The sequence below is a fragment of the Pan troglodytes genome, chromosome 13 (assembly GCF_028858775.2).
Source record: "Pan troglodytes isolate AG18354 chromosome 13, NHGRI_mPanTro3-v2.0_pri, whole genome shotgun sequence".
Taxonomy (NCBI): Eukaryota; Metazoa; Chordata; class Mammalia; order Primates; family Hominidae; genus Pan; species Pan troglodytes.
In genome coordinates, this window is record NC_072411.2 from 120,896,789 (window position 1) to 120,924,284 (window position 27,496).

General features: G+C 50.2%; 3 protein-coding genes across 31 annotated transcripts in view; 1 reads left to right on the forward strand and 2 right to left on the reverse strand.

Annotated features, from left to right (window-relative positions):
• On the reverse strand, positions 1-21,667 carry ZNF142 (zinc finger protein 142). Of its 6 annotated transcripts, none has more exons than XM_063790758.1 (11): positions 21,511-21,642; positions 21,122-21,177; positions 20,843-20,943; positions 18,255-18,568; positions 13,791-13,869; positions 12,454-12,618; positions 10,720-11,544; positions 8,245-8,422; positions 4,102-7,138; positions 2,742-2,847; positions 1-893 (listed from the first exon to the last, which is right to left on the reverse strand). In XM_063790758.1, the coding sequence occupies exons 7-11, from the start codon at positions 11,501-11,503 to the stop codon at positions 424-426; spliced, it is 4,575 nt and encodes a 1,524-aa protein (XP_063646828.1). In that variant the 5' UTR covers positions 11,504-11,544; positions 12,454-12,618; positions 13,791-13,869; positions 18,255-18,568; positions 20,843-20,943; positions 21,122-21,177; positions 21,511-21,642; the 3' UTR covers positions 1-423. The 6 variants fall into 6 exon arrangements, with proteins under 6 accessions (XP_063646828.1, XP_063646824.1, XP_063646825.1 ...); XM_063790754.1 differs by having other exon boundaries at positions 13,791-14,390; XM_063790755.1 differs by lacking the exon at positions 13,791-13,869 and having other exon boundaries at positions 21,511-21,667.
• On the forward strand, positions 21,195-25,582 carry BCS1L (BCS1 homolog, ubiquinol-cytochrome c reductase complex chaperone). Of its 20 annotated transcripts, none has more exons than XM_016950519.4 (9): positions 21,792-21,885; positions 22,449-22,563; positions 23,081-23,449; positions 23,548-23,687; positions 23,901-24,095; positions 24,339-24,402; positions 24,652-24,821; positions 25,025-25,142; positions 25,273-25,582. In XM_016950519.4, the coding sequence occupies exons 3-9, from the start codon at positions 23,130-23,132 to the stop codon at positions 25,523-25,525; spliced, it is 1,260 nt and encodes a 419-aa protein (XP_016806008.1). In that variant the 5' UTR covers positions 21,792-21,885; positions 22,449-22,563; positions 23,081-23,129; the 3' UTR covers positions 25,526-25,582. The 20 variants fall into 20 exon arrangements, with proteins under 20 accessions (XP_016806012.1, XP_016806008.1, XP_016806011.1 ...); XM_016950517.3 differs by having other exon boundaries at positions 21,808-21,885; positions 22,179-22,563; XM_063790765.1 differs by having other exon boundaries at positions 21,812-21,885; positions 22,449-22,624.
• RNF25 (ring finger protein 25) overlaps positions 24,657-27,496 on the reverse strand; it is a 9,515-nt gene continuing 6,675 nt past the window's right edge. For 3 of the 5 annotated variants that reach the window (XM_009444317.3, XM_009444318.4, XM_009444319.5), the window contains 3 exons: positions 27,293-27,385; positions 26,877-27,011; positions 26,030-26,673 (listed from right to left, as the gene is read on the reverse strand). In XM_009444317.3, coding sequence (XP_009442592.2) covers positions 26,095-26,673; positions 26,877-27,011; positions 27,293-27,385 — 807 coding nt within the window. In that variant the 3' untranslated portion in view covers positions 26,030-26,094. Of the gene's footprint in view, positions 26,674-26,876; positions 27,012-27,292; positions 27,386-27,496 lie in introns of all 5 variants that reach the window. The other 2 variants (XM_009444315.3, XM_009444316.3) reach the window with 2 other exon arrangements.

The window sequence follows — 27,496 nt, forward strand, 5'->3', positions numbered from 1 at the left end:
TTTCTGTTTAACATGCTTTATAGAGCATTAGGCACAACAGCACATGCAGTTAGATACAACTGTTTTTAGAAGATTCTGAAAGAAAATAGGAGTTGACACAGTAAGAAGGAAAGAGAAGATGGAGTGGGTAAAATCCAGATCTTATAGCCAGGGACTTTGATGGAGTGATGGTGAAGAAACTGAGAACTTGCAGGTTAAAAACGCAATGTACAGCAATAAGAAATCAACGTTATAGTCCATGTCCCTCTTTTATATGGGTGATAATTTCAAAGTACTATAGCCAGAGTCCCAGGAAGGTTCTAGTCACCCTTGTACCCCAAAAGCCAGTCTTTCCTTAGGCTCTGAGCTCCTCAGGCTAGCGCTGGTCCCAGTCTGCACATCTCAGACCATACCCTCTTCCTATACAGGAGGTGGGGCAGGCTTTCAGCCCTCAGGTCCAGTGTGGGGAGCGGCAGGAGCAGGAGGGCTGGGATCCTCCAGCTGCACATCATGCAGGTGCACTGTGGGGGTGGTGGGGTCTTTGCCCACACCCTGGTTTGGGTCGGCTTGGTCAGGGTGGTGCCTGCGTACGTGCTTGACCACCTGGAACTTTTGCTTGGCCTTGTAGTTGCAGAGGCGGCAAAAGAAGGGGTGGCGGTCGGTGTGGGTGAGGGCATGATGGCGCAGGCCAGCAGCCCAGCGGAAAGCACGGTGGCACACATTGCACACATAGGGTTTGGCCTCACTGTGCTTGCGAAGGTGGGTGCGCAGCAGGAAGCGCGTCTTGAAGGCCTTCCCACACTGCTCACACATGAAAGCCCGTGCTTCTCGATGCCGGGTCTCCTGGTGCACACGCAGTGCATCAGCCCGGTTGGTGCAGTACTCACACTCGGGACACTGGTATGGCTTCAGTCCTACAGGACAGGGAACAAATCACCATTGAAAGGCGGTGGAGCAAGGTTCACTGGGCCATGCAGTTACTGCAATCAGTGGATATAAAGAATGCAAGCAGCAAGTTGACTAATGACCATATCTTTGGAATGCTCCAGTCCTCTAGTCCTGTCTGACATTTCTTTTTTCTTTTATTTTTCTTTGAGACGGAGTTTCGCTCTTGTTGCCCAGGCTGGAGTGCAATGGCGCAATCTCGGCTCACTACAACCTCCGCCTCCCAGGTTCAAGTGATCCTCCTGCCTCAGTTTCCCAAGTAGCTGGAATAACAGGCATGGGCCACCACACCTGGCTAATTTTGTATTTTTAGTGAAGACAGGGTTTCACCATGTTGGCCAGGCTGGTCTTGAACTCTGGACCTCCAGTGATGTGCCCTCCTTGGCCTCCCAAAGTGCTGGGATTACAGGCATGAGCCACCGCGCCCGGCCCTGTCTGACATTTCTGTGCCTTTCCAACACAGCGTCCTTGTACATCAACAAGAACTCAATGTTGTAGTCCCAGCAATCAATGTTGTGGGTGCCCAATGGATACTGATGATTAACGGGACCTCTAACCAACTAGCTACCTGAGAGTAATGAATACTCAAATATGGAAGGGTTTCCCCATGGGAAATTATAACCCTCTTTTGGTCACAGAGTACTCATGGAATTCGACAATTCATTTAAACACAATGGCTTGTTCAACTCAAAAAGTCAAAGACCCAGCCTGGGCAACAAAGTGAGACCCTGTCTACAAAAAAATTAGGTGGGCGTGGTGGCGTGCACTTGTAGACCCAGCTAATTGGGAGGCTAAGGCAAGAAGATGATGTGCACCCAGGAGTTTGAGGTTGTAGTGAGCTATGACTGCACCACTGCACTCCAGCATGGGCAGCAGAGCAAGACCCTGTCACTGAAAAAAAAAAAAAAAAAAGTAAAAGAAATACTTAGGAAGGGCCGAGCATGGTGGCTCACGCCTGTAATCCCAGCACTTTGGGAGGCCGAGGCGGGCGGATCATGAGGTCAGGAGATTGAGACCATTCTGGCTAACACGGTGAAACCCCCATCTCTACTAAAAATACAAAAACTTAGCCGGGTGTGGTGGCAGGTGCCTGTAGTCCCAGCTACTCGGGAGGCTAAGGCAGGAGAATGGCGTGAACCCGGAAGGCAGAGGCAGAACTTGCAGTGAGCTGAGATTGCGCCACTGCACTCCAGGCTGGGCAACAGAGCGAGGCTCTGTCTCAAAAAAAAAAAAAAAAAGAAAAGAAATACTTAGGAGGGAAGAGGTAGAGGTGAAATAAGTGGCATTCATAAAAGCAGAGGGCCTTGAAATGCTCCTAATCAATTCCTCCACATAGGGGATCAGATGCAATAAGCACAGGCACACGATTGTGTGCTTTCAAGAACCAGGTTTGTGGATTCCATCCACACCCAGGAGAAGAAAAGGACAGACTGGAACAGGAGAATCCTTCACTTTCTCCTTTTTAACTCATTATAGTTCCATCATGTCTGTGTAAGAGCCAGGCAAATCTGCCCTTAGTCACGCAAGTTTGAGTTGGGGGTTCTCAAGAGGGGAAAAATGACTGACTTCGTAACACAGTCACCTGGGAAGCTTTTGGAAAGTACATATGCCCAGGCTCTCAGGTTTACCCTTCTGATTCTGACAGGTCTTCAGTGGGTTGGGGAGCCATTCTGGCACATACAACCCCAGCCTGCCCTCTACTCCCAATGTGAAAATTGATGTTGGCCCTGAATTGGAACAAGGACCAACCTTGGTAAGGTTAGGTTTGCCAGGGAACAAAGGAACCCTTCAGGCCTGTCGAAACCACACAGACTCACCTGTATGCTTGGTCATGTGGTATTTGAGCTGGTTGACCCACTTGCACTTGTAGCCACACTCAGGGCACAGGTACTTCCGTTCCTCCTTGTGGATCCGCATGTGGTACTGGAAGAGGCAAGAGCAAAAAGCAGAAAATATAGTAAGTGCTCAATAAATGTTAGCTGTTATTATCCAGGTTATTCTTGCCCTGTTCTATGCCTTTATCATATGGCAAGCAGACATTATGGAACTTTGTTTTTCTTAATCTTCAGTTTGCTTGCTAGGGATTTTTTTTTTTTTTAAAGAGACAGGGTCTCACTCTGTTGCCCAGGCTGGAGTGAACTGGTGTGATCACAGCTCTCTGCAGCCTTAACCTCCTGGGCTAAAGTGATCCTCCCACCTCAGCCTCCCAAGTAGCTGGGAATACAGGCATGTGCCACAATGTCCAGCTAATTAAAAAAATTTATTTTTGTAAAGACAGAGTCTCCATATGTTGCCCTGGCTGGTCTCAAACTCCTGGGCTCAAGCAATCCTCTGGCCTTGGCCTCCCAAAGTGCTAGGATTACAGGCGTGAGCCACCTCACCTGGCCAATAATTTTTTTTTTTTTTTTGAGATGGAGTCTCGCTGTGTCGCCCAGGCTGGAGTGTAGCGGCGCGATCTCAGCTCACTGCAAGTTCTGCCTCCCAGGTTCACGCCATTCACCTGCCTCAGCCTCTTGAGTAGCTGGGACTACAGGTGCCCACCACCACACCCGGCTAATTTTTTGTATTTTTAGTAGAGACGGGGTTTCACAGTGTTAGCCAGGATGGTCTCGATCTCCTGACCTCATGATCCGCCCACCTTGGCCTCCCAAAGTGCTGGGATTACAGGCGTGAGCCACCGCACCCAGCCTCAATTTTTTTTTTTAAATGGGATCTTGCTCTGTCACCCAGGCTGGGGTGCAGTGGCATGATCATAGCTCACTGCAGCCTCAAATTCCTAGGCTCAAGCAATCCTCCCACCTCAGCCTCCTGAGTAGCTGGGACTACAGGTACTTGCCACCATGCCCAGCTGATTAAGAAAAAGTTTTTGTAATAGGATCTCGCTCTGCTGCTGAGTGGTCTTCAACTCCTGGCTTCAAGCAATCCTCCTAACTTGGTATCTCAAAGTGTTAAGATTACAGGCGTGAGCCACATTATGGAACTTTATCTTTACAACAACCCTATGAAGTTGGTATTATCTCATTTTTAACAGATGAAGAATCTGAGGCTTGGTAAAGGAACTTTCCCAAAGTCACAGAGCTAATATCTGGAGGAGTCAAGGCAGTTTAGAGAACCAAGGCAGTTTAACTCCAGAGCCTGTGCTCCTTCCACTTCCTGCCCCATATCCTCTGACATTACCTTGAGGCGAGAGGGATCAGCACAGGCATAGGGGCAGAGGTGACAGTGGTAAGGCTTTTCCCCAGTGTGGATGCGGCTGTGCCAGGTGATCTTCTGTCGGTTCTTGGTGCTGTAAGCACAATCGGTGCACTTGTAGAGACGAGTGCCCCCATGCCCTTTCACATGGTGATCTAGTACCAGCTGATGGCGGCATGTGAAGTCACAAAAGGGGCAGTGTAGGGGGGGCTGGCCAGCATCCCCATCCCCATCTGAGGCTGCCACGGCTGCTGAAGTCTCCTCATGCTGTTCCAGGTAGTGCTTTACCAGGCCCACCCGCTCCCGGGCAGCAAAGTCACAGAGCTGACAGCGGTGGCTGAAATGCTGCTGCCTCCGGTGCTCATCCAGAGCCGGTCGGCTAGGGAAGGCCTCCTGGCAGGCCCCACACTCAAGCCGTGGGTGCTGTTTACGGGTGTGTCCTCGTAAGCTGGCAGGGCTGGGGCACAGCAACCCACAGCGGGAACAGTGCAGGGGGCCCTCAGTGGTCTCTGCAGGAGAGCCAGGGGCAGGCTGTGCAGGCTCGGGGTGTCGGCGCAGACCATGCTGCTTAAGTGCTGTCTCTGAGCTGAACTGGGCTTCACACTGGGAGCAGGCAAAGGCTGGGGTGCCTTGGTGGCAGCTGTTGACATGACGAGTGATGTCATGGCGAAGGTAGCCACTGTAGTCACAAAGTGGACAGAAGTGGGTGGGTGTTTTGTCATGTACCCTTAACCGGTGCAAGCGCAGTTTCGAGTTGGTACCAAACGTCTGGGGGCAAGAGCTGCAGGGGATGCGGCCAATGCCTGTGTGTCGGGACTGGTGAGCCTCTAACCGGTACCGTCTGGTGGTCGAAAAGTCACAGAAGGGGCACTGATGGGGCTTCACCCCCTCGTGCTTGAGCCGCCGGTGCTGCTGCATGCAACGGCTCTGTTTACAGGTGAAGCCACAGTCCCCACACTGTAGATGGGGCCGGGGCCCACGGGCTGGGGCTGCAGTGGGGTGCCTCCGCTTCTGGTGGAGCCTTAAGGCAGCGGCAGCAGGAGCAGTGAATGGGCAGAGGCTGCAGTGCAGCTCTCCAGACTTCTCGAGGGGGCAGCCCCGGATCTGGTGAGTCCTCAGAGCCCGTTCCTGCTGGCAGCTAAAGGGACATGTAGGGCAGGAGAAGCGAGCCCCCTTCTGCTTTTGAACCAGAACTGTATCCCCATCACCAGGGCTGGACTCTGTACTCCCATTCTTCGGGGGAGCAGAGTCCCCATTGCTCAACGGGGACACATCAGGCTGGGTCTGTGGGGTCCCTCGTTTTCCTCCCCCGCCACGTCCCCCCCTGCAGCCTTCAGCCACGTGAGAGGTAATAGAGGAGAGCCGGGAACAAAGGAATGGGCAGGAGTTGCAGTGAAACTTGCCCTGCTCAAAGCGGTGCTTCTTCAGGGCCTCTGTGGGTGAGGAGTTTCCTGCAGGAGGGACTGGGTCAAGGTGGTGCTTCTTAGGGGCTTCCGTGGGTGAGGAGTTTCCTGCAGGAGGGACTGGGTCAAAGCAGTGCTTCTTAGGGGCCTCTGTGGGCAAGGAGTTTCCTGCAGGAGGGACTGGGGAACCAGAGACTGTGGCAAGAGGCTCTTCTGTTTCTTCTGGCTCCCTGGGAAGCTCCAAAGAAGCATCTTTTGGAAGCAGTAGCTCTGCTTCTTGTGGTGCAGGTGGGGGCTTCCCACTTTCTGTGTCCTCTGAGGCCTGGGTACCTGGGAGCACAGGTTGCAGAGGGATGGGTGAATCTGGTCTGGGCAAGCCTTTGTTCTTTCTGAGCAGAACAGGGCACTTCTTCAGCAGGTGGGTGCTGAGGCCGCGTTGTTGCTTGAAGCTAGCCCCACACTCGGGGCACAGCAGGGGCTCTCGGCGGCCTTGGCACCCAGTCCTGGAGTGCAGATTCAGGGCCTTCTCCCGGCGAGTGATAAAAGGGCAGTGTGGGCAGCGGAAGGCTCGCCCCTCTCCCTGGATCACTACCATCTGCACCCGCCCCTCTAGCACCAATGCCTCTGCTTGTTCTTTGTCCTGTCTCCTTAGGGCTTTGAGTAACGACTCTGACTCAGGTAACAGGGGCAAGGGTGCTGTCTCAGCAGGTGGAGTTGTCTTGAAGGTTCCTACCCAGTTGTTAGGGGCCTCCTCTAAGGATGGAGGATTTGTGGAGGGCTCAGACACTGGCTTTTCCAGAAGGGGATTTTCTTCAGCACCCAAGTCAGAAGTCCCAATACCTTCAAAGCTAGATAGCTCTGGTCCTACCAGTCCATCTGGCCCTTCCAGTCCCAGGGGCCTGAACTCCATAGGGGCTGTTTCAGTGACCTCCTCAAGGGGTGGCTCAGTCACAGACTCCAGCTCTACTCCCAGGGCCTCTAGGTGTAGTGTGCAGCTGCCCTCCTCCACCTCTGCTGGGCTGGGACTGCCACCCAGGTCACCCCCATGGGGAGCCTCACTGCCCTCCTGTCTTCCATTGTTGACCTCCTCACTCATCTCTGGCAGGGCCTGGTCCAAGCTGGGGTCCACCACAGTCCCAGGTTCGTGACCTGGCCCCTCAGGTCGGGCTGACAGCTGGTTTGAGGGCTCTGAATCTGGTGAGGGTGTTGGGCCCTGCATGGCCCCTTCTGGCTCCTGGCTTGCATAGCGGAGCTGCCAGGCCTGGTCTCCAGGCACATAGCCATGGGCCTTGCGTTTATGGAACAAGAGTGTGGTGTTGCTGAAGGTGCGGTAGTCACAGAGGGCACAGTGGAACTCACGGAGGCGGGTATGCTTGCAGTTCTCATGGCTCAGCACAGCCTGCTTGTGGCGGCTCTGGTAACTGCAGTAGTGGCAAGGGTAGAGTGGGGCCGGTGTGCCAGGGTGGTGCTGGGAAGCCATGTGCTTCTGCAGCTCATACTTCCGCTTGCAGGCGAAGGCACACACCTCACACATCAGAGACTTGCCCTGATGCCGCAGCTTGTGGCTGCTCAGCTGATCAGCCCGGTGACAGCGATAGGAGCACTGGTTGCACTGATACCTGGCAAGGAGGGAAAGGGGGAGGCAATCACAATAATTAATCACAACAACTAAGAATCACTCAGTAAATACTTACTGTGGGCCAGGCTCTGCACTCAGTATCATACATGTGTCACCTGATGTAACCCTCCTTTTCACTACCCTATGAAACTGGTATCTCTATTTTCCAAGTGAGAAAAACTAAATCATAGAAGTTAATAATTTGCCTAAGGTTGGTTACAAAGTAAGCCAGGAGCAGAGACAGCCTAGCTTCAGGGCCTGTGTTCTAAGCCCTATTCTGTACTGCCTTCCTAAAAGAAAGTAATCATGAATCAGCATGACCCACTGTAGACTTCCAAGGAACTGATGTGGCTACAACTCCACAGGGCAGGTTTCTGTGCCTCGTTTCCCTTCTCCCACAGAGGCATGACAGATCTAGAAACCCCTTAGCCAGCTGTGCCATAGGTCAGAGAACTTGCCTGGATTTGGAAGTGGCAAGATTGGGGCATGAATATAGAGTCTATCCACTTTCCCAGGGCCAAACTCTGGGAACTCAAGTGACACCTTAGTCTCTAGGCCTATACTGTAGGTCTATACTCCCTTCCCAGAGCCCAGAGAGCACTCACCATGTGACTGAGCCACAGTCACAGAGGCCAGCTGTAGGCAATGGAGTTGAGACAGTGGGAACAGAGAAGGGTGTTAGGAAAAGACTCTCTTTTTTCTTTCCTTTTCTTTTTTGAAACAGAGTCTTACTCTGTCACCCAGGCTGGAGTACAGTGGTGCAATCTTGGCTCATTGCAACCTCCACCCCCTGGCTCAAGCGATTCTAGTGCTTCAGCCTCCCAAGAAGCTGGATTACAGGCGTCTGCTACCATGCCCAGCTAATTTTTGTAGTTTTAGTAGAGATGGGGTGTTGCCCAGATGGCCTTGAACTCCCAAGCTCAAGCAATTTGCCCGCCCCGGCCTCTCAAAGTGCTGGGATTACAGGTGTGAGCCATTGCACCCGGCCTTAGGAGGAGACTCTCCAGGGACCGGAGAAAGAAATAGGGCCAGAAGTTAGATCCGAGAGGAAGCTAGCTTGGCATAAGATTCTTGGGATTGGGACGGAAGCCTATGTGTGTGTTGTACCTGAGGTCCCCTGCATGTTTTCGCATGTGCACACGGAGGTAGTGCTTCCACTTGGTGACATAGCCACATTCAGTGCACATGTAATCCTTGGTGTTGGAGTGGGTCAGCATGTGCTTGGATAGGTAGCTCACGTCTCGGCATGTGAAGTCACACAGCTCACACTTGTGGGGCTTCTCACCTTATATGGGGGATGAGGATGAAGGGAGAGAACACAGGTCAGATACAGATCAAGTGGACAGACCATTTCTTCCAGCAAGCCTGCCCTGATGCCAGGGAGGAACAACAGCTTCATGTGCTACCTGAGATGGTGAAAACCTCACAATAATAAAGGGCTGCTTCAGGGCCCTCTCAGACAACTACTCCCCCAACTCCCACACCAGTGAAGATGGGAAGAAAGTAAAGACCAAGCTTTTCTTTTTTTTTTTAAATTGAGACAGAGTCTCACTCTGTCGCCCAGGCTGGAGTGCAGTGACGCTACCTCAGCTCACTGCCAAGCTCGGCTGCCCGGGTTCAAGCAATTCTTGTGCCTTAGCCTCTCGAGTAGCTGGGATTACAGGCGCCTGCCACCACGCCCAACTAATTTTTTTGTATTTTTAGTAGAGAGGGGGTTTCACCATGTTAGCCAGGCTGTTCTCAAACTCCTGACCTTAGGTGATCCGCCCGCCTTGGCCTCCTAAAGTGTTGGGATTACAGGCGTGAGCCACCGTGCCCACCCCAAGCTTTTCAAAACTAGCTTAAAGTCCACTCTTGATTTGTTTTACAGCTTGCTGTCACTATGGTCAACTACTCAGCCTAATTTTTCTGTTTTCTAGAACAAAAGGAAAAATAAATGAGACAACAGAACAGAATGGTCAAGAATTCTGATCTGAAGTCCAACATAGTAATAAAAATATTAACAGCCAACATGAACAAAGTTCTTATTATGTGACTAGCACTCTTCTGAGCACTTTGTAAAAAAATTCCTCCTCTCGGCCGGGCATGGTGGCTCACGCCTGTAATCCCAGCATTTTGGGAGGTCGAGGCAGGTGGATCATGAGGTCAGGAGATCGAGACCATCCTGGCTATCACGGTGAAACCCTGTCTCTACTAAAAATACAAAAAATTAGCTGGGCATGGTGGTGGATGCCTGTAGTCCCAGCTACTCGGGAGGCTGAGGCAGGAGAATGGCGTGAACCCAGGAGGTGGAGCTTGCAGTGAGCCGAGATTGGGCCACTTTACTCCAGCCTGGGCAACAGAGCCAGACTCCATCTCAAAAAAAAAAAAAAAAAAAAAGCCTCCTCCCCTCAAATTTTCAGAACATCCTTAAGAGGCAGGTGCTATTATCACCCTCATTTTACAGATAGGGAAACAGAGGCACAGAGAAATCATAGAGCCATTAAGTGGTAGTTTAAATCCTAGTTGACTACCATGTGGGTTTGAGCAGTCTGTTTCCTTATCTCCAAAAGGTTGGTATAAAGATTATATGAAATGTCCCAAAGCTGTCAGTGATACTCAGTGAGAACTCAAAGGTGAGCTGTCCATGTTGATGGTCAAGACCTGGCACTGACAGGCTGGGGGCCAGGTTCCTTCAAGACCCCTCCTTGTTGTCCCTGCCCACTCACCCAGACCCCTTCCCTATGGTGAAAGGCTAGCAATGTGGTATTCTGGTTCTAACACTATCTGTGTGATCTTAAAGTAGGTCTCAGAGTTTGTCTCTTTTCTCATCTTTATCTGCCTTACTTAAAAGATTAAGCCTTTTGGAAAGACCTCAGAAACATGAGATTTTGTGACTAAAGCATGTACAGGAATGAGTTCAATGAGAATAATGGCTTTGTCCCAGGCTGCCTAAAATTTTTTCTCCCAAACCAGTGTCTTTGATGAAAATTCTAAAAATGTCCTGTCAATCCACTGATGTTGATATAGAGATCACAAATGGGATGATGCTGTAGCAGGAAGCTTGGTTTGGTTGTTACCTAAAGCATCAAGAATGCTAGAAGACAGTTACTAGTGCGAGTTAAACATCTGCAACTTCCAGGTCACTGGAGGTGATCTTTTTCAGTGTCATGGATGCCCAAGCTATAGAAGGCCATATGCGTGTGGACGGCTCAGTCCCCTCGCCCCTGTCTCTCTTAGCACATCCCAAAACATGAATTGCAAAGTAAGGTATTTGTCCTGGTTTGGGTTTCTTCAGGCTTGGTGTTAACCCACTCAAGCCTGACTAGGGGTGGGCAGAACTGGACAAGGGCTTAAGAGCGAGGCACAGCACCACAGTGGTTAGAGCACAGGCTCTGGAATCAGACTGCATGGATTCAAATCCTAGCTCTACTACTTTACTAGCTAAATGACACTGAACTTAAGGCTCATTTGTAAACTTGGAATGCTAGATCTATCTCTAGGAATTTTGGGTCAAATGAGAAAATGTATGCAAGACCCTTTGTAGCCAGTATCACCACCATCATTATTACAACATTATTGTAAGGATGGAAACCATCCTACCCGTATGTAGAAGCATGTGTCGGATGAGCACCCTCTTGTGGGCAGTGGCAAAGTTGCACTCAGGACACTGGTGGATCTTTTCATGAGCATGCATCTTGCCTACATGATCCTGGTAAGCCACTGGGTTGAAGGTGGCAAAGGGGCAGAAGGTGCAGCGCAGCTCTTCACTGCCAGGGTGGCCCTGCTTCTTGTGTTTACGGAATAGGTGCTTATTGGAACAAGCAAAATCACAGTGGGGGCAGTGGAAGGCGTAGTGACTCTTGTGATGGGCCTCCATGGCTTCGGCTGTGGCAAAGAGCATGGGACATGAGTGATGGCGGCACTCCACAGCCCGCACCCCATGGGTCTCCTTCAGGTGCTTAATGAAGGCCTTGCGGTCGGGTGCTGCATAGCTGCAGCCCTCCTGAAAGCAGCGAAGGGGTAACGGCTCTGCTGCGGCTGCTGCCGTGTGGCTCTTGAGGTGCTCCTTTAGGGCCTGGCTGAGGCGGAATTCCTCACGGCAGACAGGACAGGCATAGGTGTCTGAGTAGAAGTTGGAAATATCTTCATGCATGCTGGCCATGTGGCGGTTGAGTGCATTCCTCTCCACCGCACTGTAGTGGCACAGTGGGCAGTGGTGGGCCTTTTCACCCAGCTCCCGCAGCAGATGGGTCTTGAGCTTGCTCTTACTGGTGAAGAACTTCTGGCAGTTAGGGCACTGGAGGCTGGGGTCTGGGAAGTGGAGATGCAGGTGCTCCACCAGATGGGTCCGCTTCTTAAAGCAGCGCTTACACTCTGGACACATATGGGTCTTGAAGAGGGACTCGGTGCCAGAGGCCACATCCCCTGGGAAAGGGAATACAGAGATTTGAGAGAGTGAGATTTTTCTGGGGAAAGCCAGATAATGGGAGAACCACAATTTGCTCAGACACAAACAATGTGTGGCCTCTCTGCAGGAAACCAAGCAAAAGGGTCTCAAATACTGTAGTCTCAAAAAAGGGTGAGAAACTCAAGTTTTAAGAGAAGCAAAATCACAAGGGCTTCTCAGGCCTTGCTGTGACAGCCTGTTTGAAGTGCTTTACTCAGCTACCTGCTCTTCTTGAGCCTTTGTTTAGAGCTGCTTAAAATAATCTGAATGGAGCATTCTTATTCTTTCCTGCCTTGTTCTATGGGGGCAGGCAGAAGCATCGGCAAGATTAGTTAGAAGGAAAAGAGCCCCCAAGGGGGTGAGCTAAAAGAAGGTACAGTACTCTTACTTCCAAACACTGGCTCACAGGCTCTAGATAATAATGAAGTTGGCAATAAATACAACCAAATCTTTCTTATTCACTTGATAACTATGCTCCTTGTGGGATGACTTTCAAATATTCTACTGAGGTGAAAAACTGGGAAGCAAAGATTCAGAAAAAAGTATTTGAGGGCTCAGTGCCAGACAAAATAGGCTGCTGATCATCAATAACTTCTGGCATCTTTATATGATGAAGATCACCTCCTGCTTCCCTGCTAGAGTTTTCTGCCTGAGGAAAACCAGCCCAGTGAAGCAAACTCGATTTACCCCAATGCTATATTACTAAAGTCTTTACCATTCACTCATTTATCATTTTCCCACTAGACCTTGACTTTTGAGTCAAGGTAGAACAGAATAAAAGGATCCGAACCAAAGCTCAGAAAACAAACCCCAGAGCCTCAATGGCAGGGTTTCAACAATCCATTCTTCCCCATCACCAAGGGCTTCAAGCCTCAGAATGTCATTACCTTCCAGCCGCTGAGCCCCTTGGCCTTTATCCACAGCCTTCTGGGAGTCCTGGGTGTCACTCTTCTCTTCTTTCTCTATATTCTCCTCTTCAGCTGTCTCCTGCCCAGGCAAGGGTGTACCTGCTTCCTGTGAAGGTTCTCTCTCTCCTGGAGGCAGTTTGGGAGCTGGAGATACATAAAACTTGATAAAGTCTACAGGAGCCAATAACAGCACTAAATGCTTATACTTCTCTACCTACTGGCTGAAATAATCACCCTCTCCCACTTTTAGCATAAGGAGATCTTGGGTTTTATGTATAAATGTATTTCCACTCAAGATGAAAATAGGAGGACGAAGAGCTAAGTTATTAGCAATGTTCCAGTCTAAAGTAACTCAAACCTCAGAGAGCACCACTTTCAGACTCCATGAAGCTGACAGCAGCGAGGTCATTGAGGTCATAGGGGGCTGAAAGTAGAGAATGGGTAGACTGCAATTCCTTCTCTTATCAGAATCCTGGCCTCTCCTGGCCCGTTTTCTCTGTTTCCTCCTGCTCCTCTGCTCTCTCATGCTTTTTTGGGACCAAGAGGAATGACAACTAGTAAAACGCCATCTCCCTTGAAAGTTCCTAAGTTCCTTTCTTTACTTCTTTTTCTTTTTTTTTGAGACAGGGTCTTACTCTGTCATCCAGACTGAAGTGCAGTGCTGCAATCTTGGCTCACTGCAACCTCCGCCTCCTGAGCTCAAGTGATCCCCCACCTCAACCTCCCGAGTAACTGGGACTACAGACATGTGCCACCACACCCAATTTTTGTATTTTTTGTAGAGACAGGATTTCACCACATTGCCCAGGCTGGTCTTGAACTCCTGGGCTCAAGGGATCCATCCACCTTGGCCTCTCAAATTGTTGGGATCACAGGCATGTGCCACAGTGCCCAGCCCAAAGGGTTATTTCCTTTTTAAAATAACCCTGGCTTCTACTGCCCAATCCCCAGTTGCTCTAAAGGAAAGTCTACAGGCATTCTATCAGTGGCCATAGCCAATGATGGTCATTTTCACTTTAGCTCTCAGAAAGTTGTGAAATGGATCATTAGAGAATATTGGTTAAGTAACTTCAGGCCACATGTAGCCCAAGCCAACTTTCACTCATTGTCACAAACAAAGACTTCCTCTTTGTCCCATATATTCCAACTGTTTCAAGATGACTTCCCATGTCATCCAGTAACTCCATCCTCCTGAGCCACTGTCTAGATTCTCTTATATTCATGTACATTCATGGCCTTGGAAACAACTGCCTCTCCTATAAGATCAACTGTGGCTGAACTCCAGGAGAGGAACTGCTTGGCCCTTGGCCTCATACCTGGCAGCAGCTCCTGGGATGGAAGGCCCTGAACGGCAGAAAGTTCTCCCTGTGTCCCAGCACCATGGCTCCGCTGATGCTGCCGGAAGAGTTTCACGTTGGAGCCCATGAAGCTGCAGTGGCTGCAGTGGAAAGGGTAATGCGCCTGCCGGTGCAGCTCCATGCCCTGCTGGCTCCCGAAAAGCAGGGGGCAGCCCCGGAAAGAACAGGGCACAGGAACTGCTCTGTGAGTCTGCCTCAGGTGGTGCTGCAGACCCTTGCGATCTTCAGCAGAGAACACACAGCCAGATTCTGGGCAGGAGAAGGTGTCAGGAGTGCCCCGGTGAATCTTGAAGTGGCTCTTCAGGGCCTGGGGTTGGGCAAACTCCTGTCTACACACAGGGCATGATAGGGGGCTAACTGGTGGGCTCTGGCCCTGCAGAGGGCCAGGGAGGGTTGGGTTGCTGGGAGGCAGCTCTACAGAGCATGGGGGGCTAGAGAGGCCCTGCACAGGCTGTATATGGGTCTCACTGCACTGGTGCAGGGCCAGCAGAGTGGGCTCTGCGAAGCTCTGTTCACAGCGCTCACAGAAGTACACCTCCACCACCTTTACCAGGACACCTGCAGGCAGAGGACCGACAGAGAAAGGCATAGAATCAGATGGAACAAGACTCATAGGAGTTAGTTACTAGTAGAAAATGTAGGTGAATCTTTTAATATTCGTAGAGTACAGATGGACTTTAAGGCTGGTCCTACACCTGGACCGTAAGCCCCATAAGGTCAGGGACCATCTATCTGGCACGTGTGTTTGGATTCCTAGCACAATACTTGTCACAAGATAGGTGCTTAATAAATATTTGTTAAATGAGTGAACAAGCAAGCAAATCCAGAAAGCATTAAGACAGTATATTTTGCCCAAGTGAAAACCAGAAACTTCCAAAAGAAAATGACAAACTAGGGATAATATCTGCAATATAAATGGTAAGAGCTTTACTTTCAAATTCTGTAAAGAGCTTTACAAAGGCACAGGAATGGATAAAATGGAGAATATCCTTTCCGAAAATAATTATTATTCTCCAAAATAATTGCTGCCGTTTTAAAAGCAATGGGCAAGACTTTGATAAAGAAAGGCTTAATAAACGCTCTCATTTGGTCCTCCAACAGCCCTATGACAACAAGGTCCTGAGATTCTACGAGATTAAGACTACTATGTTTATTAGTGGTAGAGCCATGACTCAAGGCCAGGTTTGTCCTACATTTATTCTGCTGATCTGTTTGCTCTTTACTGTTTTTTTTTGTTGTTAAAAAAAAAATTTCAGGGCCAGGTGCGGTGGCTCACGCCTGTAATCTCGGCACTTTGGGAGGCTGAGACAGGAGGATCATGAGGTCAGGAGATCGAGACCATCCTGGCTAACATGGTGAAACCCCGTCTCTACTAAAAATACAAAAAATTAGCCAGGCGTGGTAGCACGCACCTGTAGTCCCAGCTACTCGGGAGGCTGAGGCAGGAGAATCGCTTGAACCTGAGAGGTGGAGGTTGCAGTGAGCCGAGATTGCCCACTGCACTCCAGCCTGGCCAAGAGAGAGACTCTGTCTCAAAAAAAAAAAAAATTTCAGGCCGGGCCTAGTGGCTCACACCTGTAATCCCAGCATTTTGGAAGGACAAGGTGGGTGGATAACCTGAGGTTGGGAGTTTGAGACCAGCCTGACCAACATGGAGAAACCCCGTCTCTACTAAAAATACAAAATTAGCCGGGCATGGTGGCGCATGCCTGTAATCCCAGTTACTCAGGAGGCTGAGGCAGGAGAATCGCTTGAAACTGGGAGGTGGGGGTTGCAGCAAGCCAAGATCACGCCATTGCACTGCAGCCTGGGTGACAAGAGTGAAACTCTATCTCAAAAAAAAAAAAAATTTCAGTGCAACATCTAAAATGATACATAAGTATACAAAGGAAGAATAACCACCCAGCACCTTCACACGCACAATTTGGTGTGTTTCTTTTTGACCCTTTTCTTCCCACTTGCTATATATCAAAGATATTTTTATCTTTGAGTACATTTACATCTAGTTTGTACTTTCTTATCCAGTTCATGTTTTTTCCAGAGCATGAACAAATCAAAATAAAATTCTGCCCTTGCTTCCCTGGGGACCAAAAAAATAAAAATAATTTTTTTGGCTGGTGGTGGGGGAAACAAGGTCTCTCTCTGTCACCCAGGCTGCAGTGCAGTGGTGGTGTGATCACAGCTCACTGCAGCCTTGACCTGCTGGGCTCAAGTGATTCTCCCACCTCAGCCTCCTGAGTAGGTGGGACTACAGGCACCACCATTCCTGGCTAATTTTAAATTTTTTTGTAGAGATGGGGTCTCCCTATGTTGCCCATTCTAAAAATAATTTTAAAAAATAAATTGTGCCATTACTGATGGACATTTGGGCTGTTTCCAACCATTACAAATAAAGCACCCCTGTATATCCTCATCCTTGCTCTGGCCACTGTAATTCCGGTGCCTTTGTGCATTCCTACAGTGGAATTAGTGGTCAGAGTATGCAAATTGTAAAATTTGCTATGTAGCTAAATTGACCTTCAAAAGATTATACTAATTTGTATCTCCATAAGCTGTAACATAGTGTTTCCTATAGCCTCATCAACACTAGGTATTATTAAAAATGTTTAATTTATGCCAAAATGCATCTCCTTTTTTTTTTTTTTTTTTTTTTTGAGACAGAATCTCACTTTGTTGTCCAGGCTGGGGTTCAGTGGTGTGATCTTGGCTCACTGCAACCTCCGCCTCTCGGGTTCAAGCAATTCTCCTGCCTCAGCCTCCTGAGTAGCTGGGATTACAGGTGCCCACCACCATGCCCAGCTGATTTTTTGTATCTTAGCAGAGGTGGGGTTTCACCATCTTGCCCAGGCTGGTCTCAAACTCCTGAGCTCAGGCAACTGCCTGTCTCGGCCTCCCAAAGTGCTAGGATTATAGGCATGAGCCACCATGCCCAGCCACATCTCTTATTTTTAACTGGAATTTATTTCTTTGCTAGTGAGATTAAGCATCCTTCCATATGGTTACTACTTTTATTTCTTCTTTAGAGCATTGCACATAGATTTCTTTTTCCCATTTAAAAAAAAAAAGGTTTCTGCTGGGTGCGATGGCTCATATCTGTAATCCCAAAACTTTAGGAGGCCGAGGTGGGGAAGATTGCTTGAGCCCAGGAGTTCAAGACTAGCCTGGGCAACAAGGTGAGACCTCGTTTCTACCAAAGAAAATTTAAAAACTAGCTGAGTGTGGGTGGTATACACCTGTGGCCCCAGCTACATGGGAAGCTGAGGCAAGAGGATTGCTTAAGCCCAGGAGGTCAAGGCTGCAGTGAGCCGTAACTGTGCCACTGCACTCTAGCCTGGGTGGCAGAGCAAGACCCTGTCTCAACAAAACCCCCAAAACCAAAAGAAAACAAAAAAAGCAAAGCAAACAACAAAAGAAATGGTTTCTTTTTCTTACTGTGGCTCTTTGAATTTTAAAGATATTAACTCTTTCTTACATATTGCGAATGTTTTTCCTAGGCTTTTTTTTTTTTTTTAATTTCTTTGACCATATGGAAGTTTGGAAATATTATATGGTCAAATTAGCTAATCTTTCCCAATATTCTTTGTCACTATACTACAGTGCCAAGTGAAGTGGTGACAACTATGGCTGGAGGATGGTAATTAAAAAACAGGGAAGCTTCCTAAAAATAAGAGGTGAGGATAATGGGATGAATAAAGGGAGAATCTTTCATCTGAGATAAATACAAATGCTCAACTCCTACTTTGTTTTGTTTTGTTTTGTTTTTTTAAAGAGATGGGGGTCTCACTATATTGCCCAGGCTGGAGTGCAGTGGCTATTCACAGGTATGATCATAACATACGGCAGCCTCTAACTCCTGGGCTCAAGCAATCTTCCTGCCTCAGCCTCCCAAGTAGCTGAGACTACAGGTGCATGCCACTGTACCAGGCCTCAACTCTTATTCTTAACAACATGCCTTGGATGAGTAAAGTATGTTATACACAAAAAACTAGGGCAGGGAAATACCAGATCACTTCTGGAAAGCCCTGCCAAGCCCAGGGTGGTAGAGACAGGGTTTTTGCTTAATCCCTGGCTGCAGTTCCTGGGTAGGAGGGTCAATATGGAGGAAAGAATCTCCAAGGACTGTAAGAGTAGGGACAAGCCAGGATTGGGCAGAGGTGTCAGAAAGGTCTTACTTTCTGGATTACTGCCTAGCACACATGAAGCCCTTGCAGGACAGACTGCCAAAAGCTTGGTAGAAGGCTGTGCACCACTTCGCCAGCCTTCAATCAACATGCACCAACTGCAAACCAAATGACAACATCTCCAAGTATAAAAATAGGATGCTACCTTGTGTTCTCATCATATTTATACAGAATCAAAAATAACCCAGACAAAACCTCAGAGCTGCTTGTCCCACTGGCCTGCTTGCAACTGTGTTTGTACCTGGGGTCTCTCCAGGAGCACCTGGGGTCAGGGTTCCAGCTACTGTCTCCACAATGATCTCCATGTTCCCTGGTCCCTCTTCAGTTGCTGTGGCCTCTACCAGCAGGCAGCCTGGCTCAGTAGGTATAGGTGCAGGGTCCCCGGAAGGACAGGGGCTCTGGACAGGCCCCAGGATTCCACGGTTAGAGAGAGGCGGGGGGATCAGCAATAGCTCAGGGCACAGTCCATCCATCTCCCCGGTGCTATTGGCTGGGTGTGAGTCCAAAAGGGGGTCTGTCATCACCACCGACTTGTGTGTTTTGGCTTCTTAAATGCTGACAAGCCAACCAGAAGAAAAACAAAGTAAGGTTAGAGTTCTTACTTTTTTCCTGGCTGGCGTGGGTACACAGCCCAGTGCCCACCCACTTAGGCATTTTCTTGCATGGCAATATGCCATATATACCATATGAGACTAAATAGAGGCTTTCTTTTATGATAATGTTCAGAACAAAAAGTATAAAAATGATAACAGAATATTAGGAGACAGCCAACAAGTATTGGCCAATATATTAATGACTGCAGGTTGTCTTCTGCTAGCTAAGTGCCCTTAGCCAAGTCATTAAGCAATTTGGGTCTCAGATTTCTTATCTGCAACAAAATTAGGTGGGGCCAAAATATCTCAGAAGTCCTTTTTTTTTTTTTTTTTTTGAGACAGAGTCTCGCTCTGTCACCCAGGCTGGAGTGCAGTGGCGTGATCTTGGCTCATTGCAACCTCCGCCTCCTGGGTTCAAGCAATTCTCCTGTCTTAGCCTCCCCAATAGCTGGACTACAGGCATGTGCCACACACGCCCAGGTAAATTTTGTATTTTTAGTAGTGATGGAGTTTCACCATGTTGGCCAGGCTGGTCTCGAACTTCTGACCTTGGGTGATCTGCCCGTTTTCTGACCTTGGGTGATCTGCCCGTTTTGGCCTCCCAAAGTGCTGGGATTATAGGCGTGAGCCACCTTGCCTGGTCCCTTTCCCTCTTAACCTTTGATAATCTCACTATTCCTCAGCATGGATTATAAGGAAGGCCCTTCCTTCATCATCTGGCTCCTGCTGACCTCCCCAGACTCATCTCCCACTTCTCCCCTCAGCAGATCTCTGAACCAGATGATGTGCCATTCTCCAGACCCACCACATTCTCTTTTGCTTTCATACCCTCACAGCCTTTTGTGTCTCTTGGCTCAATATGCCTTTTCCCCTTCTCAATCTCTCTCTCTTATCTGGCTAACCAATTAACTATCCTTGAAGAAGCTGCACAAATGTCACTTCCACCATGAAGGCCTCCTGACATTCTTTTTTTTTGAGACAGTCTTAGTCTGTCACCTAGGCTGGAGGGTAGTGGCACGATCTCAGCTCACTACAACCTCTGCCTCCTGGGTTCAAGCGATTCTCCTGCCTCAGCCTCCTGAGTAGCTGCGATTACAGGCATGTACCACCATGCCTGGCTACTATTTTGTATTTTTAGTAGAGATGGGGTTTCTCCATGTTGGTTGGGCTGGTCTTGAACTCCAGAACTCAGGTGATCCACCCGCCTCGGCCTCCCAAAGTGCTGGGATTACAGGCGTGAGGCAACATGCCGGGCCTGGCTTCCCGAAACTCTTATCTTCTCTCTTCTGGCGTCCTAAGGGCACTCTGTACACAGCCCTATCAGAAACGAGGTCACACTGCACTGTTGTTTACCTGTCAGTCTCTCTCCCTAGATGTATAGCTTTTTTAGTAATTTGTTGACATTATCACTTCAATGATATCACTTTGTGATACTGACATTATCACTTCAACAAACACAAATCACCCACAATCGAAGATTCCAGTGAAGAACCACAGATTTGGAGCTGCATTGGAGTAAAGCTAGGTATCTTGTACAAAACCAGTGGTTCCTCACCTATAACGTAACACATTTGGAGAAATTTCAAACTCATTAACTGACTATGGCCTCAAACTAAATATGGGAACATAACTGAGGAATGAATGACAATTGAATTGCATACCCTGTTATACATGGATAAAATGAGTTTAAGCTGAATAATTAGTAATTAATAAGAATGATGGGAATCACTTCATGAAATTGAGTCACAGACAAGATGCAAAAAGAAAAAAAAAAAAAGAAGAAGAAGAAACCAGGCCGGGCGCGGTGGCTCAGGCCTGTGATCCCAGCACTTTGGGAGGCCAAGGCGGGCCGATCACCTGAGGTCAGAAGTTCGAGACCAGCCTGGCTAACATTGTGAAACCCTGTTTCTACTAAAAATACAAAAAATCAGCAGGGTGTGGTGGCACACGCCTGTAATCCCAGCTACTCGGGAGGCTGAGGCAGGAGAATCGCTGGAACCCGGGAGGCGGAGGTTGCAGTGAGCCGAGATCGCACCATTGCACCCCAGCTTGGGTAACAAGAGCGAAACTCCGTCTCAAAAAACAAACAAACAAAAACCAAGATCCTGCAATCTGATAGTCCCTATTTCCAGAATCCCATGGACTCAAAACAACAGATCACAGGGATTCACAAGGTGGCTGGAAAGTGCACTCCCGTGGTCAGAGGAATTCTCTGGAAACTGCAGCCTCCACTTACTGAATATTATCGCTGCTCTGGGGAATCTTCAAGCTTGACCATACATGGCCTCCGGGGGGAGCCAAGGAGGACGCTGAGCCGTCAAGATTAAGAACCTTCACCTGCGGGAGGGTAGGGTGAGGTAGGAGACAGGTGGGCACCAGAGAAGAAATACGCTTATCTTCCGGGCAGGAGGGCTGAGGAAGAGAAAGGACAGACTAAGGCAGAGAGAAGGCCTGGAGAAACAACGGGCCCCGGCCTAGGGACCCAGGTTCCCACCTGCCTCTGGCTCTGACTCACCGCGTGGCCTTGGACAGACACAGTCGCTTCGCTTCTCTGGGCCTCAGCTTTCCTATCTGTAAAATGGAGGTGATGACAGTGTCCACATCGTCGGGCGGGAGCTGGATCATAAGAGCCAGCGAACGGGAAAGGCGGTTTGTAACCTGGAAGGCTTGGGATGGAGCATCGTCATGATTTTGTCCTGAGAGCAGCAGGTACCCGGGCGGGGTCCAGAACCGTGACGCGACTGCAGCGCCGGGGCCCAGCCCGTCTGGGTGCTCCCTTCAGTACCTCCTTTCGAGAGTTCCCAGCGCCCAGGCCCACCCTGATCCCGGGGCTCGAAAAACTTTGCCTCCAGCTCGCTCCACCCGCATTCCCTTCCCCGTTCCGCCCCGCAGCCGCTCACTCACCTCCAGACCCACAGCCGGCGGGAGCCGCATCTCTATGGTCGGCCGCGGCTGGAGCGGCCCCCGGGGCCCGCTTTCTGCGACCGCCTCCGGCTCAGCCGCCTCTAGGATATTGGGGATGTGGAAGCCACTCTCTCTTCCTCTTGCCGGCTGCCGGGGTACTCTATGTTTTCTCTCTGTGGTTTTTCCCGCCCTCCACCCCCACTCCAGCCCTGAAGCCGGAGAAGCACCATCGAGAGCTCTGGGGTAGAGTGGCGTGGGCTTCTCTGTGGGTGTGGCGGGAAGTAGATGAAAGGACCCGGGGCGGGGCCGAACGCAGCTTCCCCAAGGTGCAGGCGCGGTGAAACCATCGAGACGGAGGGCCAGAGAGTCACGGCGGTGAGAGGGCTGAGTGACGGGTTACCCCAAACCTTGTGGCTGGAGGCGCGAGCTGGGGTGTGGGCGAGGTTCAGGAGGGGGTTCCTGGGTGTCGCGGAGGGGCCGGGGACGGGAGAGCTTTGTCTGTGGCCTTCCATGCATAGGTGTTTTGGAATTCTGGATCCCAGTTGTGAGGCTCAGCCGAAGTCACTGCTGTCAGCTCACCTCCCTGCATGCCAGGCGCAGGGCAAAGTGGCCGGGGTTCGGGGTTGGAGGAGAGGTGTACTAGAAACAACTTTGCTCTTGTCCCTCAGGATCTTATTGTCTACGATGTGACGATCCGTGGAGAAAGTAGCAGATGGGCAGATTTTCAGTTGGGGAGAATGAGGGAGAAAAGAACGGGCATTCCGAGCCAAGAGCACTGCATGAGCAAGGAGTTGGGAGGTTGCTTACTTGTTGAACATATTTGTTGCGTATTTGCATATTTGCTAAACAGGTAGTGTTAGGAGCTAATCCATGAAAGGTAGGTGGGCGCCGTATTGTAGAGAGCCTTGAGTACCAGGCTGAGTTTATGCCCACTTCAGGGGTCTGTTGGGAGCCAGCCATTGAAGGTGCTGGAGCAGAGAGAGATATGGAATTGGAGCTGATCCCTATGATGAAAGATCTGGACCCTCGTGTAGCTGTTCCGTGAAGCAGGAGGTGAAGACCTATTAAAATGCCATTTCAAGAACTACGATTTTAAAGACAGTTTAGGTGGGAGGTAATAAAGGTCTAAACAAGACGTTAAATATTGGGGACGTAAGGGAGAGGATATTTGAAGGACATTACTCATAACAAGACATAGGGTTACTGACTAGTCAACGGACGCTTCTCCCTTGCTGACTGCAGCCAATGGACCCCTTTTTATCAAAGCTGGTCCCAGGGACCACAAAAATCCTGTCCATCCATTACCCTGATGTGAAGCCTGTTTATATAGCTCTTTTTGGTTTAAGGCATCTCCAGACATGGTCCTCTGGTAGGAAACAGGTATGAGTAGACTAATGAAGGACAAAATGGGATGAGGGACCTGGAGCCTCCACCCTTGCATTCCAATACCACCCTTACCCCACAAAAGGAGGGTATTGACCCACACAGTAGTGCTGACCTGTGGCAAGGGCTGGGGAGGTCCAATTTCTAATCTGTGCTTTGTCCCATCTCCACTGTTCCCCACCCCTAGGTTTTCGTAACACCCCAGGGCCTGTAAGGTTTGGTGTTTCCCTTTCAAGATGCCACTTTCAGACTTTATTCTGGCTCTGAAGGACAATCCCTACTTTGGGGCTGGATTTGGGCTGGTGGGTGTGGGCACAGCCCTGGCCCTGGCCCGGAAGGGTGTCCAACTGGGCCTGGTGGCATTCCGGCGCCATTACATGATCACACTGGAAGTCCCTGCTCGAGACAGGAGCTATGCCTGGTTGCTTAGCTGGCTCACCCGCCACAGTACCCGTACTCAGCACCTCAGTGTCGAGACTTCGTACCTTCAGCATGAGAGTGGCCGCATTTCCACTAAGTTTGAATTTGTCCCCAGCCCTGGAAACCATTTTATCTGGTAAGGTTGGGAGCTAGGGAGGGCTGTGAGAGTAGAAAAGAATGATGGGAGCTGGGTTTGACCCATTCACTCACTCAGTTTTGATCGTTGTTATTCAGGTATCGGGGGAAATGGATTCGGGTAGAACGAAGTCGAGAGATGCAGATGATAGACTTGCAGACGGGGACTCCTTGGGAATCTGTCACCTTCACGGCCCTGGGCACTGACCGAAAGGTTTTCTTCAACATCCTGGAGGAAGGTGTGGGATGGCACAGGCAGGCTTTCTAGGGACATTGCAGGGATGGGGACATTTGACATCAGATGAGCAGTTTGGAGAGGTGGAATAAGCAGGCCGGGGTGAGCCCATGGGAACAGGGGGCCAGAAGGAAGCTGTTTGGCACAGCTCCACCTAATTGAAGAATCAGCCATGGTGAAGAGAATTACTGGCTTTATCTCATCTTCTCCTTCCCAGCTCGAGAGCTAGCCTTGCAGCAGGAGGAAGGGAAGACCGTGATGTACACAGCTGTGGGTTCTGAATGGCGTCCCTTTGGCTATCCACGCCGCCGGCGACCGCTGAATTCTGTGGTTCTACAACAGGGTCTGGCTGACCGAATTGTCAGAGACGTCCAGGAATTCATCGATAACCCCAAGTGGTACACTGACAGAGGTGAGAAGCAGCTGGGGTCTTGGCTGTGCTGTTTTTGACATTTTTAGAAGGGACAGGTTGGTCTCCAGCCAGATGGGGTGATATAAAGCTCTAGTCCAATTCCCAGAGATTAAGAGGAATGAAAAGTTGTGTATGAGAATGATTTATTTCCGTACCAAGGTTATCAGGCTTCCAGGGGGCAGGGCTGGGAATGAACGTAGATATCCGGGGCAAAAGACATGATCATCCTGGCTCTATCCCTAGGCATTCCTTACAGACGTGGCTACCTGCTTTATGGGCCCCCTGGTTGCGGAAAGAGCAGTTTTATGTGAGTATTCAAAATTTCTCTTAACTTGGCAAAACGAAGCCTTTGTGGAAACACTGGGCTGATAGGGTTGGAAAGGGAAATGAATCTGGGGATCGGGGACCAGGATAAACATGAAACGTGTGGAACATTAGGGTGTGAGGTAGAAGTCAGGCCTCTGAGACACATGTCCCCAGACGGTGAGGAGAGTAGCTGGGCCTGAGGAAGCATTTCCAGGTTGCCTGCTACCTCCTGCCATCCCATGCTCCATAGCACAGCCCTGGCCGGGGAACTGGAGCACAGCATCTGCCTGCTGAGCCTCACGGACTCCAGCCTCTCTGATGACCGACTCAACCACCTGCTGAGCGTGGCCCCGCAGCAGAGCCTGGTACTCCTGGAGGATGTGGATGCTGCTTTTCTCAGTCGAGACTTGGCTGTGGAGAGTAAGTGAGGGGTTCTGGAGGAAGTGGAGTGGGTAACTGTGGAACAGGGGAAGAAAGCAAAAATCCAGAGGGCTGGTGGAGGATGCCTGGGTTAGTGACAAGAGCCCACAAGACACATGGATAAGTAGGGGAACATAGTGGGGCATGCTAATTTTATGCTGGGCTATGACTACTCATGCTTCCTTATCTTTGCCTTCCTCCAGACCCAGTAAAGTACCAAGGCCTAGGTCGCCTCACCTTCAGTGGACTGCTCAATGCCTTGGATGGTGTGGCTTCCACTGAAGCCCGTATCGTGTTCATGACCACCAACCACGTTGACAGGTAGGAAGGAGCCAGGCATCCTGAGACTTAGGCATGACTTAGGCAAGACTAGTGCCCTGGGAGGAACAGGAGGTCGAGGGGCCATCTCTGTTGGGTGCTAGTGTGACCTGCTTTCCCTGTCTTCTCTCAGGCTGGACCCCGCCCTGATACGCCCGGGGCGAGTGGACCTGAAGGAGTACGTGGGCTACTGCTCACACTGGCAGCTGACCCAGATGTTCCAGAGGTTCTATCCAGGGCAGGCACCTTCCTTAGCTGAGAACTTTGCAGAACATGTCCTTCGAGCTACAAACCAGATCAGTCCTGCCCAGGTGCAGGGCTACTTCATGCTGTATAAAAATGACCCTGTAGGGGCAATTCACAATGCTGAGTCTCTGAGGAGGTGATCAGGCTGGGCTCAGCTCAGCTCTCCTCCTCTAGTTCAATAAACATCTGCCACACTACTCTGCTCTCTCATCTCCCTTCATCACTGGATTGGTACTTGAGTAAGACAGGGGCTGCAATCGGTGCCTACAGGGGTCAGTCAGGCAACCACATATACAAATGATGGGGCATAGCCTAAGATAAAGAGATGAGACACAAAACAGGAAACTAAATTTCTCTACCTAAAGGCATTCTATGTATATAAATAATGGACAGGCATGGGTGTATACACAATGGGTTGTTAACGGTGGGTCCTAAGGACTCTGCTTACATGCTGACATCCCACTAGTTTTCCCTGAAACTCACTATACTAGCTGATGAGACGTCAGACCCTCTTTACCCAGCTCTTCGGAGAACAGACTTCAGAGCAAAGTTGGGGGCTGCTCTGCCACACCCCAATCTTACTAGGAATTGAGAAAAAGAGCCATTCCTCACAGGCTAGGCGCTGCTAAGCAAAGAAAGCCAAAGAAGGCCAAATATCTTTATTGCCCCCCTCCCATCCCCAATTCCCTGTTCCCCCCACCAAGTCCTGCTAGGAACCATCCTCAGATTCCAGGCCCAGGGACTCCCTCCGAGTACCAGGCCGGTATGCTCCCTGGCCCCGAGGCAGGTGAGGGTAGGAAGAACCGGGTGTCCGGCCTTTAGAGCGCTCCCAGCGAACACAGTCCCGAGTCCTGCGGGGTGGGGGCCCCTGCCAGCTGCCAGGCCCCTTCTCTTGTGGAGGACCTTCAACTCCTTGGCTATGGGGTTCTGGCTTTAGGTCCATGGGCTCCTTGAGGGGCCTCTCAGGAGGTGGCAGTTCCTGGGTGTCACGGGTACCTTTAGGGGCGTGGCACTCCCCTCCCTTCGGGTGCCTCCGTTCGGGCTGTCGCCAGGGACCTCGACTGGGTTTGGGGGGATCTAGCATAGCTTTCTGGGTTTCGCCCAACCTTTGCTGATTTGACCTGGCCCCTGGAATCTTCTCACATATGTACTGGGTCGCCACAGGCAGAGGAGGTGGCAAAGTGGATTGGACGGCTGGTGAGGTGGATAGTTCTGCTGCAAGGGTGCTGGGTGGTTGGGATCCTTTGGAGACATCTACAGCTGACTCAGGTTCCGCAGGGGCAGGAGGCTAGAAATAAGTGACAAGATGCAGTGAGGGAGATGCAGCTCCTCAAGGTGGGGAACTACAGGCCCCTCTCCTACTATCTGGGCTGACGATGATCAGCCTATCATCTTCCTGGTTAGAACAAAGCTCACTCTGGGGCCATGGCTGATTGGGGTATGTAGGAAGGTTGGTGGCATTACGGGACAACTGGGAAGCCCTTCCCTCACCTGCTGAAGGCTGATGAAGTATCGGTTTCGCTCAGCCTCAAGGTCAATGATTCCCCCCCGCTCCTGCTGCCTCTGGTAGAGCCGCTTGCGTTCTTCTTGCTGGCGCAAGCTCTCCGCACTGGGCTGGTACAGCTCCTAGAAGGAAGAATGGCAGAGAGGAAATAATGAACAGCAGAAGGCTGACTCAAACCTCTACTCCTCCCAGGCTGCCTCAGGAGATCTGCACTGGTTTTGCCCCTCAGGTCTGGGCTCCCAGAGTCTTAGGCTCCCGCCAGTGGGGGATGTGGCTTTGCAGAGAGGTCCTAGGCAGTTCAAGCCCAATTTCAGAGATCCCATTTGACACAGACAAGATGCCATTCCTTACTCTTTAGAAAATGCCATTACTCCTGGCTCAGATTGGAAAAAAGTCTTCTTACCATGGGCTGTTGGGGTTCAGGGGCTGCTTTCAGTGAGGCAAGATCATACACGAGGGGCTCTCTGCACACTGGACACTGCACACCGACTGCCTTCTAAAAAAGAGAAAAATCATATGCCTGTGTCACAGCACAGGATGCCCCCTGGTGCTGACCCATCAGCCAACCTAATCTGCAGAGGGCTGGGACTAAAGGGCACAGGGACAC